Source organism: Drosophila miranda, chromosome 4 (genome assembly GCF_003369915.1).
Source record: "Drosophila miranda strain MSH22 chromosome 4, D.miranda_PacBio2.1, whole genome shotgun sequence".
Lineage (NCBI taxonomy): Eukaryota > Metazoa > Arthropoda > Insecta > Diptera > Drosophilidae > Drosophila > Drosophila miranda.
In genome coordinates this window covers 4,006,256-4,024,315 of record NC_046677.1, presented here as the reverse complement: position 1 = coordinate 4,024,315, position 18,060 = coordinate 4,006,256, and the positions used below count along the sequence as shown (strand labels likewise).

The 18,060-nt window shown below is 44.5% G+C and overlaps 6 protein-coding genes across 8 annotated transcripts; 5 read left to right on the top strand and 1 right to left on the bottom strand.

Moving 5' to 3' along the window:
* Positions 1 to 512: 512 nt before the first annotated feature.
* Positions 513 to 1,381, top strand: LOC117188569 (uncharacterized protein CG13380-like). Its single transcript, XM_033392551.1, has 3 exons — positions 513 to 658; positions 722 to 1,047; positions 1,111 to 1,381. The coding sequence occupies exons 1-3, from the start codon at positions 655 to 657 to the stop codon at positions 1,228 to 1,230; spliced, it is 450 nt and encodes a 149-aa protein (XP_033248442.1). The 5' UTR covers positions 513 to 654; the 3' UTR covers positions 1,231 to 1,381.
* A 1,401-nt stretch (positions 1,382 to 2,782) lies between these two features.
* Positions 2,783 to 10,291, top strand: LOC108162586 (androgen-induced gene 1 protein). 3 transcript variants are annotated; one of them, XM_017297402.2, is made up of 4 exons: positions 2,783 to 2,860; positions 3,329 to 3,551; positions 9,194 to 9,414; positions 9,478 to 10,291. In XM_017297402.2, exons 2-4 carry the CDS (start codon positions 3,354 to 3,356, stop codon positions 9,800 to 9,802), a joined length of 744 nt encoding a protein of 247 aa, XP_017152891.1. In that variant the 5' UTR covers positions 2,783 to 2,860; positions 3,329 to 3,353; the 3' UTR covers positions 9,803 to 10,291. The 3 variants fall into 3 exon arrangements, with proteins under 3 accessions (XP_017152891.1, XP_017152889.1, XP_017152890.1); XM_017297400.2 differs by lacking the exons at positions 2,783 to 2,860; positions 3,329 to 3,551 and adding an exon at positions 7,722 to 7,942; XM_017297401.1 differs by lacking the exons at positions 2,783 to 2,860; positions 3,329 to 3,551 and adding an exon at positions 8,685 to 8,946.
* Positions 5,558 to 7,241, top strand: LOC108162585 (protein amnionless). Its single transcript, XM_017297398.2, has one exon. It carries the CDS (start codon positions 5,591 to 5,593, stop codon positions 7,163 to 7,165), a length of 1,575 nt encoding a protein of 524 aa, XP_017152887.1. The 5' UTR covers positions 5,558 to 5,590; the 3' UTR covers positions 7,166 to 7,241.
* Positions 10,292 to 10,393: 102 nt separating the features above from the next.
* On the top strand, positions 10,394 to 11,800 carry LOC108162587 (androgen-induced gene 1 protein). Its single transcript, XM_017297403.2, has 2 exons — positions 10,394 to 11,024; positions 11,104 to 11,800. The coding sequence occupies exons 1-2, from the start codon at positions 10,534 to 10,536 to the stop codon at positions 11,438 to 11,440; spliced, it is 828 nt and encodes a 275-aa protein (XP_017152892.1). The 5' UTR covers positions 10,394 to 10,533; the 3' UTR covers positions 11,441 to 11,800.
* On the bottom strand, positions 11,443 to 16,123 carry LOC108162584 (protein smoothened). The gene is made up of 6 exons (XM_017297397.2): positions 15,532 to 16,123; positions 15,051 to 15,456; positions 14,487 to 14,968; positions 13,777 to 14,397; positions 13,533 to 13,703; positions 11,443 to 13,473 (listed from the first exon to the last, which is right to left on the bottom strand). Exons 1-6 carry the CDS (start codon positions 15,537 to 15,539, stop codon positions 11,976 to 11,978), a joined length of 3,186 nt encoding a protein of 1,061 aa, XP_017152886.2. The 5' UTR covers positions 15,540 to 16,123; the 3' UTR covers positions 11,443 to 11,975.
* A 121-nt stretch (positions 16,124 to 16,244) lies between these two features.
* LOC108162588 lies at positions 16,245 to 18,028 on the top strand. Its single transcript, XM_017297404.2, has 3 exons — positions 16,245 to 16,755; positions 16,815 to 16,952; positions 17,024 to 18,028. The coding sequence occupies exons 1-3, from the start codon at positions 16,602 to 16,604 to the stop codon at positions 17,317 to 17,319; spliced, it is 588 nt and encodes a 195-aa protein (XP_017152893.2). The 5' UTR covers positions 16,245 to 16,601; the 3' UTR covers positions 17,320 to 18,028.
* The last annotated feature ends 32 nt before the right edge of the window (positions 18,029 to 18,060 follow it).

Genomic DNA, 18,060 nt, shown 5'->3' with positions numbered 1-18,060 from the left:
AGCCGATCGGAGTGCTGCATCGGTGTCCGCGTGCACGCAAGAGGTATTCCGGGCCACACAATGGGCCGACCTGCTAAATTGAAAGGAAGACTTACATAAAGTAAATGAATAAATTATTACTTAATAACTTTACCTGGTGGGGTTAGAGGAGAAGATCGCAAAGTACGTCGTAAATCGTAAAAATGTGGGTAGGTAAATAATGTACCAGCTGCTGGCGCGATGCACGCGATCGTGGATGCAGTATCGATCCGGCAACAGCAAAAAGAGTTCAAAAAGAGGGAGCGCGCGACAACTGATTTAAATCACCAGAGAGGCGCAGGACACAAAAAAGAGGTTAAGGCCTCGGGCCGCTTATCCGAGAAAATATATATATGAAATATGCTCTCAGAAGGAATAAACAATTCGTAATCTCTGTTGGGAGCTGGGATCATCGGTATTCAATTAACGTTCAGCAGCCCCGTTACTTGAAAATAAAAGTGGGCTTTGCAAAAGGCGTCATTTGTCTTTGAGCTTAGAAAATTCTCGAGGTGATTTGCATTGGATAAGTAAGCTGTGTAAAGTAGATTGTAATTCGGAACATTCAATCAAGCATTAGTTGAGGTCGGATTTATTCTTATTGCTGAACATAAAGTCGTGTTATAAATCAGAAGAAAAATGGGTAAGACTTTCATTGAACACAAGTGTGCGGTGGGGCTAATTATTCTTACAATTCCGGTATAAGAGGGAACAGATCAAGACGCAATTTTCACCCGTCTTAACTCGATTTACGTAAATCTGAACGGAAATTCGCTGCGTGACGTGTCATACCGCAGTCCGGCACGAAAGATTTTTGGCCAGAAGAATAACATGCAGGTCAAAAAAGACGCATTCGTGAGCGGCTACAAAAATCTGTGCAAAATAGATCAGGAGTTCGAGTCCGATGTGGAATCGAAGAATGACATTGTTAAGAAATGCATATGCGAGCGTCCGATGAAGCCCCTCGAGTGTAGTCGCTGCCGCCACTACTTCCGTGGACGTGTTGCCACAATATGCGAGAAGCATCCAATGGTGAGTTCTTTCCTAGGTCTTTCTTTACTGTTGGTTATGGTCTAACATCACATGTGCCCATAGGAGACTTTCCTGATGGACTTTCGCCAGTGTCCCTACTGTTCGGCGAGTCGCGACAAGATCAAGGAATCTGATTTGACCTGTGATCCGAGATCTGAGATCCGTAAGATAGAGAACGCTTAACTACCCGATGATTCTCTGTAAATCAAGTTTGATACTCGCTACAAGCATAATTGGTTTACATTCGAAAATATATCAGACGTGCTTAAATTACACATGTCTTTATTCAAAGTTTTGATGTTCGGTTTTTTTTTGTCTAGAACGAAATATAACAAATAAATATATAACAAAGCATCCCGACGCCCACGAACATACATGTCAGGGCTTCGCTTCGCCTTTTCCGAGCGACTGTTATGAAGTGCTCAATGTCTTTGTTGTCCGCTCACATGGATAAGGTTTGGTTACAGGTTTTTTACAGTTGCCTCTGACTGACTAGTACGACTATTACCACTAACATTCTGCAGTCCTTCCATGGTAGATGCAGTAAGTTTTGACTGAGTTTCTCATTGCGTTCTTTGCACATGGTTTGAGTGGCTCTGAAGGTTCTGTATTCCGCCAGCCATTCGCCTTCCTTAGCCAGAACGTCCGCAGACTTATTTCCTTCGATACCTTGGTGACTGGGATCCCAATAGATCCGCACTGAGCTTGTCGGATTAGGGTGTCTAGTGCCTCCATGCTGGCAGACTCTTTTAGAGCTGCCTAGAGTTTGCCGCTGAGTTTTTGGGACTCCGTCAGAGAAACCGATGATTTATTACCCGTTGTCCGGGGTTGTCTGGGCCGAAAAGAAAATGCAGCACACCGGCTTTTAAGTCCGCCCAGGATCTGGGACTTGAATATAACATATAATGATCAGCAAGTGTGAGGTAAGTCGTGCTCGTACTGCCATTTTGTTGCTTAAAAGATGTACTATGCACTAGCATGAAGAGGGAACCGAATCGGTTCGGTGGGATTTGGTATTCGAATTGTTCAGTCAGTTAGAACAGAGTTTTAGCCTTCTCTTTACATCGAATCGGGTGCTCCTGGCAACAAAAATAATTTATATATATGTCGATGCAAAAAAATATCCCAAATACCACCCACCACAAAGCGATTAACTATCAATCGAAAGCCATCCATCGATTTAGCCCGCGCTACTATGAACTATTCAAACTAGAAATGGCACTGCCTTGGCTATTTTCTTATCTCTGGCTTTGACGCAATGACTAAAATATTATCTAAATATAGTATGTTATCGTGTTAGCTGATTTCTAACGCTGATATTGCTGCATGATGCTCCTCAGTTTGTTTGTCTGCTGTGGAAATAAGCTGATGAGCTGCCATAGTATGTGTCTCTACTGGTTGCGATTCATTCAGATTATTGGCCATTAACAAATGTGGCCATCCATACGGTAACGCATAAGGAAAGGAAAGGAAAGGAAGGGCCCAAACCCCTGGAATAGGCACGCAGCTCCCCAATTCTGGACATGCGCACGACCAACAAAAGAAAAGGGAATAATGAAACCAAAACCAAAACCGAAACCAAAACCGAAACAGAAGCAACAGCACAAGTACAACCACACAGTACAAAAGCCAATGCGGCGTATGAGTAACATTTAGCCCGGTCCACAGTGCGACTCCAGTTTTCCACACGTTCAGTTTTCAGTAGTGCCGCTGACACGAAGAGGAGAACACCACCAGCCACCAGGGGATAAAGAAAATCTCAGATACAAGAACAAACAAAACAACAAAGGAAAAAACAAGAGAAATATTTTACGTGCGTGCGATATTGGCGTGCGCTGGTTTTTTGTGATTTGTTTAAAGAAGAAATCAAAATTAAAAAAAAAACAATCAACAATAGTTCTTAACGGGCATAAAAAACCATTAAGTTATTAACATATGTACACCATAAACACTTCGAAAGCCACAGGGAACTTCAATTTGTGCAATTCTTGTGTGTTGTTTGTGTTTCAAGACCCATAGTTTCTTGTCTTTTGTGGGTTTAAATATTTATGTCAGTGACGCAAATATTGATTTAAATTTGTGCGCGCTTTGGGCTGGCCTAACGTCTGAAGAGGTCTGACGAGAGGAAGGTGTTACAGAGAGGTGTTTCGGCACGAACTTGTAACTTACCTTTAGCTTCAAAGCCCCACACTTTCGTAGCCTCTTTTTACGTTCTTTTTATTTATTCACAAGGAGCTGCAAACTGAAGTTTCCCCCCTTTTGTTTTGGCTCTCGTTTATAGTTATTCAAATATACGTATAGACAGGATGACCAAAGTGGAGCTATACAAGTCGCGTTTATTTGTGACAATCATTCATCTGTGTGCCCTGGGTCAGTTCGCCTATGGCCTCTATTATAGCCATTTCGAGATACAGCGCAGCTACAAGCTCAAGACTACAGCGAGTCGTCGCCTGGTACCGGATTCACTGCCCCAGAAGGTTAAATTTCTATCCTACTGGTCCCTGGTGAGTCGATTTATGGATCATTTATATACCCCCTGCCCTGCCCCTGCCTTGCCCCTGCCCATACCCCTGCATATATGTATCATGACCATTAAAAATGCGACGGAAATGCGGCCAGCTTTTGGTTATTTCAAGTGTGCTGTGCAGAAAAAATGATTATTATTATTCCTGTATCTGCTGGTGCTCTCTCGGTATTCCCCATTTATGTCTGCCATATGTTTATTTGTTTGTCTGCTCATTGAGGTTGTTCAAGTTGTATTCTCCCACTCCCACTCGCACTCTTCTTTTCTTTATTTATTAATTCTACATACTTTTTGCCCATATCTGTGGCGCTATGGAGCGATACGAAAATCGGTGCATTCCTCATTTCCATTGCACTTTTCGTTGTGTTGTTGTCGTTGCAGAATCTTCTGAGAAATCATTTCATTTCTTCTCTTCGCACAATATTTATTTGCTCAGATGTTCGCCGACCGGACCAACCAAAAATGTATGGTACTGACGAATGCCAGATTATCTTATTGGGGCGAATGTTCGTTTGGGGGATGGGTGGGCAATGGTATGGTTATGGTACGAGTGCGGTATTGTCTGGGCTGGTTGGCAGGCGTCAAAACTAATTTACATATCGTTAAAATTGCTTAGAAAATCGATCGGTTATTGAATATTTCTCACATCCACTTAGCAACCAATGAAATGATGGGCTAAATGTTTGAGGGGTTGCTGTCATCAGGGAAAGGCAATTACTCTGCATTTATTCAAAAATGATATGGAGGCACACGTTTTGGCTATGAATTTTCCTTGAGGTTTTTATCTAGGAAAGTTTTTAAGTTTCAGTTTATTATTGAACAACCTTGCCTGCCCTTGATTAATCCCCCTCCCCGCCCACCTTCTTTACGCCCTCTTTCAACGCTTTGATCTTGTGAGCATAAAGTGCTCCATATCTATAGATCTGCACTCGTTTTTCATTTATTCTTTAGCAAATTGCTTTTATGTAGTCCCACGAGCAATATTTCGATACCATTTACCATCCGGTTCTAAACTTTTTAGCTGCTACTATTTTTTGTTCTTCTTTTTTTTGGGAATTTCAATAGCTTCCGTCAAGCGCCTCCGTGTATGCCGGGACGGACGGAGGGATAATTGTTTATATCAGCGCAATCAAAATAAAAAAATAAACTTCAACTATTTTCTGGCAAATAATTGCATTGTTGGAGCAAAGCAAAATATATCTAAGAGGAAGATACAAAAAAAAAACAAAACATATGTTTACAGATATAGAATCTTATATATAGGGAACGTACAATGTACGGATACATAGATACATATTTATGTTTGTTGATTGGTGAGTCGTTTTGTTGATTTCCAACGATTTATTAGTCTGATATTTATAAAGCGAATTTATGGAATCCGGGAGTGTGATCTGAGGCTCTGAAAAGTCGACTAATTTGTTCTGTTTTCGAATAAATATATAATATGCAAATACCACACATGCTATCTACAACCTTTAAATATCGAATACTTAAGATTTAAGATCTTGCATTCGACTTCTTGGAGTTTCACGATATATATCCAGTAAGAAATAATTCATTAGGAATTTATTACTTCTTCTTCACTCCTATGCTATAATATGTTTCAAAGAATGTAAACTTTTCTCTTGGAAATCTTTGGTAAAAAGTGGCATTAACATTCCCAAGTCTTTCTCACAATGAAATCTACATGGATTCACAGATTATTCTTAACAATACTCTATAATCTTTCTTTAGACATTTACCATTTACAAAACCCCTTAAAATATAGAGTATACCCTACTTTTGAATACTCTATGACAACCGATTTTGTTTAGCTGTGCCTGTCCCATTGGTTTAGTTTATTTGCTCTCGCTGAAGGGTTTCGATCTTGATTGTTATCTATATTTATGTAGCATTCAGTCTGGAATGGGGGAATGTTCTCGTGATATCCAAACAAACGCAACGCCCCCAAATACAGAGGGAACAAATTTCTGAAAAATCACAAACAAAATTCAGTTGAAGATTCATTCGTTTGGCATCATGTGGTGGTCGGTGCCGTTGCCCATTGTGGGCCTAATCTTGATCACTGGCCAAGTTGCGACAGCCACAAAGTGGTATAGCGGTGGTGCAGACTTCAATAGTCCTTCCGCCTGGGTGGATGACTATATGCCCTGTCCGGAAGACTTGGTGGTGTTTCCCAAGTATTTTCCTGCTGTTCTTCCACTGCCTGAGGAAATCTCCATTGACGGCATAGTGTTCCCTAGGGATGGGGCCATACTGATTGCTGAGGAGTCTACCATAACCTTTGGCGCTCCAAGGAATGCCAAATGTGACAGCGATGAAAAAACAGCCCTTTTGAAGCCGCCAAAATCAAGTAAATGGTTTGATCCACACACCTGGAAATGGGCGGACATATCGAAGAGTGTATCATCCCCCGTCCCGGAGTTGGAGCGGGTGCCCTGCGACGATGAGCAGGTCATTGTCAAGGGTCATGCTCCACTCGCCTTCGATCTGGAAAATGTGCAGCACCTCCGGTTGGGGCAATTGATTCTAGCTGGCTCCTCCATCTCCAAGTTCTATTTGGAGCAGCTCTTAGCCCGAGATCTGGGAAGGTTCCTCTTTCACAATGCTCGGCATGTCCAGGTGGAGTACTACCGCGGAGAGTTGTGTGGCTGCCACAAGGACTTTGATCGGCTCATCGAGCCTGTTTGCCATAATGTCCAGGAGCAGTGCGAAGCACCTCATTGCCTCTCGCCAGTTCGTCCCTTTGGTTCCTGTTGCCTGATCTGCGGTGCTGTTCTTACGATGCCCCGGCAGCACTGCTCCGAGGAGGATCGAAAGACCCTGCAAAACCAACTCAATTCAATGATCACCAAGCAGGATTTGGCGGCTGAGATTCAACTCCATGTGGATTATGTGAGCTCTGAGCAGTATGGCAGTTTCCTTCAGGCCATTGTCACGGATCGGGGTGGCTATAGCGAGAGGAGTGTTGAGTTCATGCAATACCTGTCCGAGCATCGCAATCAGAGCAAGTTTCTGGCCAAGCAGAGTGGCTTAGAGCTGAAGTCATCCGGTCGTCCACACAACCCGAATGTCAGCTTTGCCTCCGTCCTCCTGATACTCTTTTGCATGGCCCTGGTGGGCGTTGTGAGTGTCATTATTTTGGCCCACTTTATGCCGGAGAATCCTTACCTGAACCGCATTCCCCAATGGATACACGATCCCCGTCGCTGGCGGTGGCGTCACTTGGGAGTGAGGCTGCGCCGTAATCCCCTCTTCAATCGTTTTGAGAATGTGGTAGCTGGTGGCGGCTCCAACGATGACACTCCCAGCGGTGTTGTTGGTGTGGATCGCGTTACTGTGATGGGCTACGATCCCGGCAACGATGAGGTGAGGGAAAGGTCCTTTGACAATCCCATGTTCAAGCAGGGGGCTGCACAGGTATCTTCCAGAGCGGAGGCTTCCAAAGAATCACCTCAGGATCAGCCAGATTTGATGGTTGCTGCTAAAATGGAGACCGGTGACCTGGACAACTGTAGTGTGGAGGAGCAGGAGCTAACCGAAATCAATTTGGAATCTTCAGAGGGCGAAACGGATGAGGAGGCGCAAATATAGCATTAAAGCATATATTGTTTGGTTATTTATATTATCAGAGACCAATCGATAAATTACAACAAAAAAAAAAAAAACCTCTACTGGCTAATGACATTTGATAATACAGTTAGTGGGCCTTTCGTGACGTAGCCACACGTAGCTTTCCGCTGACCTTGCCCCCTGACCTTCAGAGGCACCTAATGGAATCGATAGTTGCCGTTAGTTGCGTTGAACGTCGAAGAGCTATTGTATTGTCACAAATATATGCATCTATTTCTAGGATACACGGCACATCCCCTTCATCATATTGGGGGCGGAGGGACAGCAGTTGAAAGAACACTCAAGAGGGTGGAGGGCGGTTTAGAGGTTGAGGCTTTTCAAAGCGGATTAAGTACTGCTCTCAAGTTCTCAAATTAACTTCTGTCAATTCATACTTTGTACCACGGCGGCGGTTGCGACAGATAAGCGAACCGGCCCAACCTTATCAGTATCAGAACAGAACTCATACATATGTACATATATGAAATACAAGTGCAACTGCCGTTAGTAGCTGGACTGCGGCGGCTAATCAGTACGTATCTGGCATTCGGAAGTTTAACATTAAACATGGCCAAGCCCAAGACGAAGTCGAAGAGCAAAGGAGCCACATCACCGGGCTTCAATAAGGCGGTGCAATTATTGCTGCATGTCACGGCCGTCCTGCAGTTCTGCTATGGTGTATACATTTTTCACACCATACAGATGCCCAATACGGTCCCCTTTGCTGGAAAATTCAAGTTTTTAACGTTTATTTGTGCGGTAAGCAAAACACGACAGCTCTGAAAACTCTGACAACATTCACTTTGTATGGGCCAGACTCATGTGCCGAGAAATCGAGCAGCACTGTTCCTCAACATTGCGCGGATTGAGCAACATTTGCATACCCTGTGGAAATGGATGTTATAGAATTGACAAAATGTTTGTCATCCCAGGCTCCAAAGAAGGCAAAAACAACTTAGTCTCTGTTTTAAATATCACAACGACATTTTGCAATTCATTGTATTCTTACAGAGACCAAGAATAGGTATCAGAATCGAGATATATATATATGCAAGATATCAATCATATTCATGAAAATGTCTAAAATATATCAGTTTGCGAAAAGGTCTTAATTAATTAATAATATTAAATCTTCATATTAAATTAGCGAAATAGGGTATTCAAATGCCTAAATGTCTTCAAATACCAGCAACACTGAGACTGTTTTTTTTGTTGAACTATTTTGTTTAAACCTTGTTTTAGTCAAAATGCAATAAAAGCAAGTGTTTAAAAAAAACTAGTCACTTGGAAAATAGATTCATTAATCGGATAAAATTATGTGGGCATGGCTAAATGTTCTATATAGTTAATAATAATCCACGGAATATCAAAAACGAAGAATATGTATAACAGAACTTGAATTCGTCGGTATATTTTAAAAATGAGATGGTATGTTTCGGTATATTTCTGTGGGTCGGACGGTATATTTTAACGATAAATCCGCGACCAGTACATCCATTCATATTTTGTTTCGTTTGACGACCGGGCGGCCGTGAAAAAATCAATTAACTGCCTCAGAAATGGGTACAGCGGTGAGAGCAAACTCCGTTTACGGTGGTGTTTATGGGGCTCTGCGGACTCTGATGCACCTAACGGCCGCCGTACAGTTCACCTATGGCATATACTATGACTATTCGTATGTGGAGTTCCCAACAACCGAGCCCGAGATGAGGATTCATCATCCGTTTGGTGGGAAGTTTAAATATCTAACATTTTTGGATGCGGTAAGACAACACAGAGCATCATCCCATGAATACTAATTACGGTGGTTTAAAGTTCAGTTGCTAACTCGCTTTGAATCTAATCAGAAAACGATTGGATAACGCGCTTACACGCAGCTGTGATTGGGGGAAGTAATTCCTTCCACTCCACTCCACTGAACAGGCAAACAACCCTTCAACACAGACAACACGCCACATACGTACGAGTATCTGTCTGACCACCCGTTTACCTTCCTTTCCCCACTTGCAGATAATACAGGCTCTCTACTATATCGTTTCACTTGTCAATGATTTTGTGGGCACAAATGAGCTGGCACCCAAGCGGCCCCCTGCCATACGGCAATTCAAGGACTGGCTGATGGCCACCCTCGCCTTCCCCGTGGCTCTCAATGTGGGTGTCACCTTCTGGACGCTCTATGCCATCGACCGTGAACTCGTCTTCCCCAAGGTCTTGGACCCCGTCTTTCCCAGGTGAGTGAGAGTGCGCTTTTCTTCTATGCACTCTTAATAATTGAATTTAATTTCCGTTTGCAGCTGGCTGAACCATGTCCTCCACACCAATATTGTTGTCTTCATTGTGCTGGAGCTGTTTACCTCATATCGCGCCTATCCCAAACGCAGCAAGGGTCTCACTGGCCTGACTATATTCATGGGCGCCTATTTGGTGTGGATTCACATTGTCAAACATTATTCCGGCGTCTGGGTGTATCCGGTGTTGGAGGTGTTGCAGCTGCCGCAGCGCATTGTCTTCTTTGTTGCCGTGATTGGGTTTACATTAGCTCTCTACCTGGTCGGCGAGTTCTTGAACAACACCGTGTGGGCCAAGGAAGTGAAGCTAGCCAAACGCAAATCCAACTAGGCTGTGCATCTACATAGCTAAGAGTGCGGTTGCGGTGTTGTGTAGTAGTCACGTTTAATTAGTAACTATATACAAAGAAATAATTCGCTTATATATTTTACATACCTATTAAAATGTGAACCTGTCTTTAACATAAAGAAGTCTAGAGAAGAAAAAACCAAACCACACAAAACTTGCTAATGATATTTCTATTCTTAATAAGAATTACATTATTGTATTTGAGATTAATAGTCGTAGTTTTCACTGTTCTCCAGAAGGCTTGACCTGAGATCTGAGAGCAATGCATGACGTCTCGGTTTTCGGTTTTAAATAGCTGAATCGTTAAGTGAAATTTGCCTTTTTCAAATTAAAACCTCATATCAAGGCACATCAAAACACTTTGAATACCTGCGTTAAATCCTGTAATTTCAAATATAATATTTTAGTCGAGTATCATAATAAAATCGCAAAAACTCTGGTTTAGTGAAAAATAAAGATTTTGAAAACGAGCGCTTCAAATATACTGTTATCTGTCAAAACAAAAGATCTGTGACGAGATCAACTTTTGTTTGTTTGTGGAATAGCTGTAGTGTAAGGTACGGTAAGGTGAGCCGCCGCCGCCCCCCCCAAACAGCTGACCACATCAGGGTATATTGCATAGAAGGTAGGTGCGAGGGGCCTAATAAACACCCTCATATCCGGCACACTCATTGGAAATCCAATCAAAAAATATCAAACCAAACCAAAAAAAAATGACCAAAAGCAAAAAGAAAACACGTGAATCAAACCCCGCCAAGGAAGCCGCCCAGGCCACCAATGACCGTCTGGACACTTTTAACGATGCCTATACAAGCGGCGCCTTCAAGTACCTGCGACTCCTTGTGCACGTGCTATCAGCTGCACAGTTCTCGTATGGAATCTATTTTCACTATTTCCGTGTGCACTGGCCCAAGGATTTGGAGGAGGAGGAGCTCAAGGCACGCTGGGGCGGCAAATTCAAGTATCTAACATTCCTGGACGTCATATTGCAGGCCATATATCATAGCTTGGCCTTGCTGAACGATCTTTTCGGCGACAACACGGTCCAAGTGGCGTCAAAGTCCAAGCTGCGATCTGTGCGCGACTATATTTTTTCGGCACTGGCCTTTCCCGTCGCCCATAATGTTTGCATCTCATTCTGGGTCATTTATATATGGGATCGTGAGCTCATCTTTCCCTCGGCTCTGGACGCCATATTTCCGAGGCAAGTGACTATAATTATATTAATCACGTTTACGTGGCATTTATGTATAATGAGTTGTTAACCTTTTGTCCTTTTGCAGCTGGCTGAACCATGTGGTGCATACGAATGTGGCCCTGCTGGCGGTAATGGATATGTTTACGTGCTTCCGGCAATACCCCAGCCGCCTGGCCGGCGTCACGGGCAACATTTCCTTCATCCTACTATACATTATTTGGCTGCACATAGTTCGTTACTTCAGCGGCGAGTGGGTCTATCCCATTTTGGAGGTGTTACCTCTGGCGTTGCGCTACCTGTTTCTGGGCCTTTTGGTGGGCTTCAATCTCGTTTGTTACTTGCTGGGCGAGTTCTGCAACAACATTGTCTGGGCACAAGAGTTGAAGCTGCTGCAGCAGCAGCAGAAATTCAAACAGGGATAGGATTAAGGATTTAAAATCGTTTTATTAGTCACACAAAAAACATATGAGATATTTTGTAAACGTTGTAAAGGCACTTTCTGTAATACCATTTGTGTTCTTGCGTTATTCGTTGTGCTTGTTGGTTGCCCCTGAAAGAGGCTGCAGCTGCTGTTTCTGCACTTGTTAAAGCGTTGTAGCTATATTTAATCTATAGTCTAGTGTTCAAGGAAACATCATTTACATACAGACATAGAGGAGGATGTACTTAAGTGCTAAATGGGATAGGATTTGTAAGAACATTCGAAAGTCTAAATCTATGAGTATTTTCGTAAATCGTAATTTCGCTTAATTCTGCTCAATAAAACAATTAAGGAAAACGCATCATCGGACTTGTCCGAGGCTGAGGCTCTTGTGCCATGAATGCCCTTCACAATATATGTAAATATAAATTCTATCGAAACCATGCTATAAGGACGACGTGAAGGGCACTCAAATATAAGAGTAGTTTTCGAAACTTAAGTAAATGCATTGGGTTGAGTATTATCCGCCAGTCTTACTATTTGGAAGGAAGCAGCAGCATTTTCAGCTTGTCCGATTCGCTCATAAATGTGGGCTCACCTCCCCTGTGGTGTCGGAGGCCATTGTGTCCCAGCAGGGATTGCATCTCGGTGTCTCCCTCTTCGTTGGCGGCGTCGTTGCGCTGACGACTGGCCGCATTCAGCAGTCGCATCGCCTGCTGCAGCTCCTCATTGCCGTACGAGGGTATGTTCAGGTTGGCAATCTCGAAAGGAGTGGCTTGAATGCCCACATCACAGCTGGTCTTGCTGTTGCGCGAATGGGGCTTCCCCATCGACATCCCCGAATAGGAACTATGCATCAGACTGCCGACATCCAGGGCAACGTCCAGCTCCACAGAGGAGCAGCTGAGCGAGTCGTTGGCGCGATCCCTCACATAGTCGCGCTTGAAATCCATCTGCAGCAAATCAGTCAAGCCATTGCCGATGTTTTTGGGATGATGATGATGATGCGACTTGGGCAGGTCCTTTCGGGATTTCCGAGACTGACGACTCCGCGTGGAGTTGCGGGAATGACGATTGCCATTCGATTCGTTGGATTTTTGCATGTTCTTGAGGAAATTCTCCAGAGCCACCTGCTTGCTGTTCGGCAGCTCCTCAATCTTTGGCCCAGTCCTAACATCATCATCATCGTCGTCCTCGCTGACCTCCTGCTTGACCACCACGTTCAGATCTTGGATTTTCATTGAGGCTCGTGAGTTCTCCTCCTCGGATGATGTGGTCATGTCCTGATTCTGCAGGAATGGAAATATAAATTCGCCATTCTTTTGCAGAAACTCATTAAGAATCGAGGGATCCAGTCCGGCATTGGCCGTGCGACGTTTCATAGAGCTGTAGTTGTGCTGCTTCTTGGTGCTGTGGGCAAAGACGCCCACTTTGTGACTAGCATTTGGATACGTTGTCTTCTTCAGGGCAATCACCTGAGACTCAACGGAAGTGCTGCTCTCCCTTCTGCCGCCTGCAGTGCTATACTTGCTGCTTCTGCCCGTGGCCGCGGCAATGTAGTCTCTCCGTCGCTGAGTTCTCTTGTTGCTCGAGGAGGTACCATGTTTGCCCCGGCTCCGCGATGCCACTTTGGTTTTCATTTCGGCAATCTTCACAGAGACCTGAGAGTCCACCGAATTGCGTCGAGATTCGACCGAGACGTGCCGCACACTCACACTAATCTCCGAGTCCAGGGAGTTCTTGCGCGGTCCCTGACTGGAGGAGTTTGCTGTACCTGTGGCAGCTCCCGTAAGGGCCATGCGACGCTTAACGCACTGTGGCAGATAGTGCACCCAAGTGGAGCTAATCTCATTCGTCTCCGAGGAATTCAGATCGTTTACGTCAAAGTTGAGGCCCACAGGGTCGGTGTGGGTGTTGTAGAGCGTTATGGAGAGCCTGCCCTTGTCTTCGAAGTCCTTGCGCTTGGCCCAGGTCTGGGCAATGACCTTGTGCTTGGGCATTTTGACCTCCTCGACGACCTCCTTGCCGCACTTTCTGTACAGAAATCACGCAATGATTAAATTAACATTTAAAAAAGGAAAATGTAAACTAACTTTCTTATATAACGTTTCCAGGTCTCAATGGAAGATGGTGTCCAGCACCAGGTGGACATGACAATCCCTGAACTGAAGAGGCACAGCAAATGCAGCTGAAGGACACCCACGCTGGGACGATTCCCTATGCGACAAGAGCTCTTCTCCTCGAAAACGGAAGATATTTTGCAACTAAAAGAAAGGTAAACAATTGAAACAGATTAATATAATGATTAAAAGATATATAACTGCTCTAAATGCTCACATTATAAACTCCCTGAAGCTTTCAGCCCACTCCTCGGCATGTCGGAACTCCGTCACATGACAGGCAATGGCCACGAGAATGAAGACCAAGGTGAGCAGCGCACAGACGCCCATGCGCATGATGATCAAATGGATTTTATTGCTAGCCGATGTGGATTTAATGTCATTGGCAAAGTGCTTCAGGCCAAAGAGCATCACCATGCCGCGCGTTATGAAGTAGCCGCCTATGAGAATGACACCGCAGAGCGGTCCCAGCAGCAGGCCAGCCCGCATCGGATGATTAATGTAGCCCACAAAGCAGATCCCAACAATACTATTGCCATCCACCTCGCTAAAGGCCATTGTGGTGATGGTCAGCACCAGAGGCAGCGACCAAGCAACCAAATGAAAGTACGAGCCCTTCTTGTCGATGCGATCTTGGACATGGCCCATGGCGCGCCAGTGCCAGGCATAGGTGAGGAACACAAACCAGACCATGCCGGCCGTAAGGAAGTAGTATACCAGCACAAAGATCACAATGCAGGAGAGATTCTCACCGGCGGTGGGCTCTGAATGGCGAAGAGTGCCATCCTTGCGACAGACAATATCCTCACGGGATCCTGAAGTGAATTGCAAGAGCCAGCTGAAGAGAGAGAGAGAGAGAGAGAGAGAACCAGAGCATAAATAAGACTCCTGTGGGACGGAAGGATCTGTAACCCAAAGTGGACTCACCCAATGCAGGCAATCAGGAAGCATAGATTTATGTAGAACACAATCACAGCCGGATACTTGTTGGCATTCTGCCAGTCGATGAAAAAGGTGGCCACCACAAACAAATTGGAGACCAGGCACAGCGTGCCCGCCCATCCAATGAGCTTGTGGATCTGTCGATGCTCATCGTCCGTGTACAAAGGATCCTTGCAGCGCACACCGCATCCCTCGATGCCCGGATAATAGCTGGCCGCTGACTCGGCCGGTACCAGCGGACTCAGGCACTGGCCGGTTACATTGAATTTCATGCCGCGCGCTCCGTTTGTGCATTTCGTTGGAAATAGCGTTTCGTTGCAGCGCAGGAATTTCGGGAAAAATGTTGTGTTGTATAAAATGCGACAGGGTTCCAGCGTAATCCGACACATTTCATACGAAGGCAGGTAGACCATGTCCTGGCCGTTGATTTTCTCGCATTTCGGCTTGAAAACAGCGCACAGAAATGGCTATAAATGGGAGTGGGAGTGGTAGAGGAAGTGTAAGCAAATAGATTCAACAATTTCTTTACTCTACTGTAGATTGACGTACCTGAATAACTGCCCAACATTTTGGTACATGCCGCAGAGCGTAGTAATCGTTAAGCTTCTCGTTGAGCTCTTTTTCGGTATGAAAATCAGTTAAATCGAGGCTACTCAATTCATGGGGCAATTTGGAGCCAAAGCAGGTATTTGAGTGATTTGTGGTGGCATAGCAGCGACCCCGTCGCACACACTGAATGTGGCGACTGTCCAGTCCATCAAACCAGGGCTTATCGTCTTTGCCTTTCTTCCCGTACAGACGGTAATTGGGAGTGCCATTGATGGGCTCCAGTTCCACATCCACTTGCTTGACACTCGCCGGCGTTGTGCTGCTATACTTAGACAGGCTGGCGGTCGTCGATCGCACGCAGTTTGATGCCACCCACAGGCAGACTATCGCTAGTTCCCAGAAATGCCTGGCGTGTTGGGGGGAGGGAGGGGAAACAATAAAATGGTTTGATATAAGCCATTTGGTTGCGTTATTTACTTACATTTGCATAATACCTTCCGTGTGCCGTGTGTTGAGAGTAATAATATTCGCTAATAATACATCCAATTGCAGCCTTTTGTGAATATTAATGGGCCCCAAGTGCGGCAGCCGCTCCTCGTTTGGGAGCTTCTTGGAGGATCGCTTGGAGGAGCACGTCAAAGCATTGTGCCGATGTATTCGTTGAGTTCTGGCTTCAAATATATTTTATTCAAGAAAAATATGGAACCAAGGAGAAAAACAAAAATAAACGCGACTCCGCGGCCGAAACTTGGGATTGATATCAATATATCGATAGATATTTTTTGTTGGTAATATATTTGTATTGAAGGCGTTTTTTTTTTTTTAATATTATTATTGTTAATATAGATATTATGGATAAAACTGGACACTATTTTTCTGTTGTTTCACGCTCACGAGTTTCTGGGCGGCAAGGCCGTTCTTTCAAAAACGCCCGCCCTTAAAGGTTGCTGGTGCTTACAAATGTGCTCGGCTACATGTGGCTGGAAAATGTATGTTGCTGAGAAAAACAACAGGTAAAATGGCCCAGGAAATCCACCCTGTAAAGACTTACAAGGCTTGTAAACAAACCCTCCCTGCACAGTATAATTGAACGAACACGGTGAGGTGAGGTGGGCGCCGATAAAATTAGAGCTGAGCTGGAGCGTTCTGTTTCATTGCCCAACACTGATGCACTATCGAATTTTGTTTTGTATACGCCAGTTCGAAGAACCAGTTCCGTGGCTCAAGCTGTAGTGCATTTGATGATTTGATTAATGATTTGAATATGACCATAAACTTGGGCAAAATGTTACTCAACTCAAGTGCAAATATTAGTATTTAGGAGATTTGTTAAGATTGTACTGCCAGTTAAGCGAACCGTGGCAATGAATCAAGAACGCAAACGTAAACTGTAGTTCAGGTCCATTGAACTAGTTCAGCGTTGAACTGCAGCACACAAACATCAATGTATTTTTTACATCTCTACACTGCTTCATTTTTATTTCACGGTGCAACAAAATACAGAGGAGAAAGAAAGGGGGCTTCCGAATTGAATTATCCAAAATAAATGCCATGGACGCAGCTACAGCAGGGTCCCAACACACTGCGAACGATATGAAGCCACAAGCACCAAGCCAGCCGCCGGCCCCGGCGGTCGCAAAGGCAACAAACGAAAATGGTGTACAAACAGGAGGAGCAAAAAAATCAGAAACTAAATCTGGCTCTGGTGCGTACCCACAGCTCGCTCGGTGTCCGAAGATGCTTAATCGTTTACTTTCAATGCAGAATCAACACATTCTGAAAAGTGGCTGAAAAAGTGGAAAAGGTGTAGAAATCAAAGGCCGAGGACCATATGCAGTGCCGATCGGAAGACCAAGAAGACGTTCATGTCCTTGCCCACGAGGAAGGATGTGATAGATAAGGGTAAGTAAAAAACAGTTCTTAAATTTATATTAAATTAATTAAATAATTATTTCTTAACGTGCATTTATTAGCTCACAAGTATGGCCTGGCCGGCAACACCATTGTCCTGGAGAGCAATGGCTGCGAGATCTGCGAGGATGAGGTGCTCTTGTTTGCAGCCAAGGAGAAGATTCTGCTAATGCTGCTGGCCGAAACGGACGAATATGTAATTCTGCCTCCGCCCTCGCCACTGAGCCGATCGGAGCGTGCTGGCAGCTCGGTGGATCCCAGTTTCTATGCCAACAACAGTATTGTATCGAATGCCAATGACTCGACCGTCTCCAATGACGAGACTCTGTCCCTGGCCAAAGACGTCAGGGCTGTTTAAATAATTTTCGATACCTTGGAACAAGGTACCCAATGATATAATGAAATTGCTGCGAGGAAAGCACAGCCTGGGCAAGCGCCTGAACACGTTTGGCAATATCCTTGTGTATGCGGGTGTTTCGACAAGTGGCCCAGCAGGCGGCCGAAAAGTACCCAGATTCGTTGCTGGAAAAGGATCGCGAAGGTCAACTAATAGCCACCACGCCCCAGTCTCTCATCTCGAAAATGTTAAACCGCAAAAATGCCTTTCAGATTCTACATCATCTATTTCAGATTTTCTCAAAGTTTCCATTTTCGGAAGCCTTGGAAAATTCTCTATCAGATGCGTGTAATCAAATTAGCCAAAGCTTTTACTCAGAAAGTGACTTTTGCCAACTCTTTTCGGCTGAGGCCCCGCCTTTTTTGTCAACTCGATGGAATGCTGTTAGGACTCTGCTATCTGCACCTGCCGCTGGCGCATTACCTGAGTGCTAGTACCAGTACCGACAACTCGTCACAATAACAGGACAAGCCGCCCAAAACAAGCGGGCATGTTTTGGGTCACTTAGGACATTATCAACACCTACTCGTCGTAGAAAAAAGAAACCTAACGACGGATGCTCCAGAAGAGGAATTTTCGCCTCGCGACAATTTCAGGACAGAAGATTTCCTTGTCCGAAATCATCGACAATTTTCCACCGAAATCACCGAATAATTTGATTTTGATGAAATATTTATTTGTTTATTATATGTAATATATAAT

Excerpts from the sequence above, each read along its gene's own strand:
- LOC108162584 (XM_017297397.2), bottom strand. Across the intron at positions 14,969-15,050 it reads AATGTTGGGCAGTTATTCAG|CCATTTCTGTGCGCTGTTTT; the intron begins GTACGTCAATCT and ends TCCCATTTATAG. Across the intron at positions 13,704-13,776 it reads AGCTTCAGGGAGTTTATAAT|TTGCAAAATATCTTCCGTTT; the intron begins GTGAGCATTTAG and ends CCTTTCTTTTAG.
- LOC108162587 (XM_017297403.2), top strand. The coding sequence starts at position 10,534 with ATGACCAAAAGCAAAAAGAAAACACGTGAATCAAACCCCGCCAAGGAA. Across the intron at positions 11,025-11,103 it reads CTGGACGCCATATTTCCGAG|CTGGCTGAACCATGTGGTGC; the intron begins GCAAGTGACTAT and ends GTCCTTTTGCAG.
- LOC117188569 (XM_033392551.1), top strand. Across the intron at positions 1,048-1,110 it reads TATGCGAGAAGCATCCAATG|GAGACTTTCCTGATGGACTT; the intron begins GTGAGTTCTTTC and ends ATGTGCCCATAG.
- LOC108162586 (XM_017297401.1), top strand. The coding sequence starts at position 8,743 with ATGGGTACAGCGGTGAGAGCAAACTCCGTTTACGGTGGTGTTTATGGG. Across the intron at positions 8,947-9,193 it reads ATCTAACATTTTTGGATGCG|ATAATACAGGCTCTCTACTA; the intron begins GTAAGACAACAC and ends CCCCACTTGCAG. Across the intron at positions 9,415-9,477 it reads TTGGACCCCGTCTTTCCCAG|CTGGCTGAACCATGTCCTCC; the intron begins GTGAGTGAGAGT and ends TTCCGTTTGCAG.
- LOC108162585 (XM_017297398.2), top strand. The coding sequence starts at position 5,591 with ATGTGGTGGTCGGTGCCGTTGCCCATTGTGGGCCTAATCTTGATCACT.
- LOC108162588 (XM_017297404.2), top strand. The coding sequence starts at position 16,602 with ATGGACGCAGCTACAGCAGGGTCCCAACACACTGCGAACGATATGAAG. Across the intron at positions 16,756-16,814 it reads AGAAACTAAATCTGGCTCTG|AATCAACACATTCTGAAAAG; the intron begins GTGCGTACCCAC and ends CTTTCAATGCAG. Across the intron at positions 16,953-17,023 it reads GAAGGATGTGATAGATAAGG|CTCACAAGTATGGCCTGGCC; the intron begins GTAAGTAAAAAA and ends TGCATTTATTAG.